Source organism: Protobothrops mucrosquamatus, unplaced genomic scaffold (assembly GCF_001527695.2).
Source record: "Protobothrops mucrosquamatus isolate PMUCROS unplaced genomic scaffold, P.Mucros_1.0 scaffold710, whole genome shotgun sequence".
Lineage (NCBI taxonomy): Eukaryota > Metazoa > Chordata > Lepidosauria > Squamata > Viperidae > Protobothrops > Protobothrops mucrosquamatus.
In genome coordinates this window covers 744,872-746,223 of record NW_015386991.1, presented here as the reverse complement: position 1 = coordinate 746,223, position 1,352 = coordinate 744,872, and the positions used below count along the sequence as shown (strand labels likewise).

Here is a 1,352-nt window from a genome sequence, read left to right as displayed (position 1 = left end):
GGGGGGGGGAGTGTTTCCTTTCTGCCCTGTTCTTGGGTGGGGATTCGGTTTAGATGCGTGGCTTTGATTTTCTTTGTGCGTGACAACGTGCGGGTTGAGGATCCGCGGAGGGTGGCACTCCAGTTAACCAGAAGCATAAGCAGAGCGCCTGGTCTACTTCTGCTCCACCCGGAGCCGGTGCCGGTGCTGAACGGGGCAAGACCAAAGAGAAAAAAAAAAGTCTGTTTCCCAGCAGTTATTGCAGGCGCCGGAAGTCATCCTTGGCTCTTATTCCGAGGGCCAAGCTCAGGGTGGCAACTTGTCCTAGGTTTAAAAACCGAGCGGGAAAGATTGCCCACATGGTTGTAATATGCTTCCCATCCTGGCCAGAACGTTGCAAACGACGTGGGCTTTTGTTGGCAGAAGCGTGTGCTTGTGTGTGAACGGTGGAAGGAATCCCGTGCAAGTGAGCTCTCTCGTTTGTGTGTGTGTGTGTGTGTGGACGGGGGGGGGTGGTAGGTTAGGATTCTGCAGGGTACTTTGTGTATCTGCTTTCCTGCCTTCTGGTGGTATTTCTCTCTCTCTCTCTTTCTCTCTCTTTCTCTCTCGCTTTCTTTCCCCCTTAAGGTGCCCCCCGCACGAGGAAGAAGCGGTGTCCCTACTCGAAATTCCAAATCAGAGAGCTGGAAAGGGAATTTTTCTTCAACGTCTACATCAACAAAGAGAAAAGGCTGCAGCTGTCTCGGATGTTGAATCTCACTGATCGACAGGTTAAAATTTGGTTTCAAAACAGAAGGATGAAAGAAAAAAAACTCAGCAGAGACCGCCTGCAGTATTTCTCGGGAAATCCCTTATTGTGAACTTTCTTTTATTTTATTACCCTTTTGTAAACAAAAATTAAAAATTAAAAAAAAAAAAGCCCTCTGCTCGTTGAAGTATTCTGTGTATGAAGAAGATAAGAATATGGCAAGTACGGTTTGACTTGACAGTGGAGCCTGGAAAACAACCCCTGACTTTTAAATCTTTTTCCTTCCTTAGATTTGCATTTTGGGGAATTGTTTGGGACAATTTTTTAAAAAAGAAGTCTTGTATAGTCCCTTCTACCTTTCCCTAAATCTTGAAAGAAGACTGAACATTTGTATGAACTTCTAATGAATGTTTCCTTCTGAAGAATGGGAACCCGAATCGTTGTTATTATTATTATTATTGTTCTCCTTTCTCATTACCATCCTTCAAACCCCTCATCTCCTCCATCCTTCTGAAAAACCTACAGAGCTCTGTTCAGAAAATGCTTTGTGGTGGTCCTGATTTCCGATATGCAGGTTGTTGGTGCTAAAGTGAGTTTAATGAGTTCTAAAACGTTCCCTACCCAA

The 1,352-nt window shown here is 44.9% G+C and overlaps 1 protein-coding gene across 1 annotated transcript in view; it reads left to right on the top strand.

The window, feature by feature from the left end:
- The window catches only part of HOXC11 (homeobox C11), a 2,933-nt gene extending 2,094 nt beyond the window's left edge, over nucleotides 1-839 (top strand). The window contains exon 2 of the mRNA XM_015818277.1: nucleotides 607-839. Coding sequence (XP_015673763.1) covers nucleotides 607-839 — 233 coding nt within the window. The remainder of the gene's footprint in view (nucleotides 1-606) is intronic.
- The last annotated feature ends 513 nt before the right edge of the window (nucleotides 840-1,352 follow it).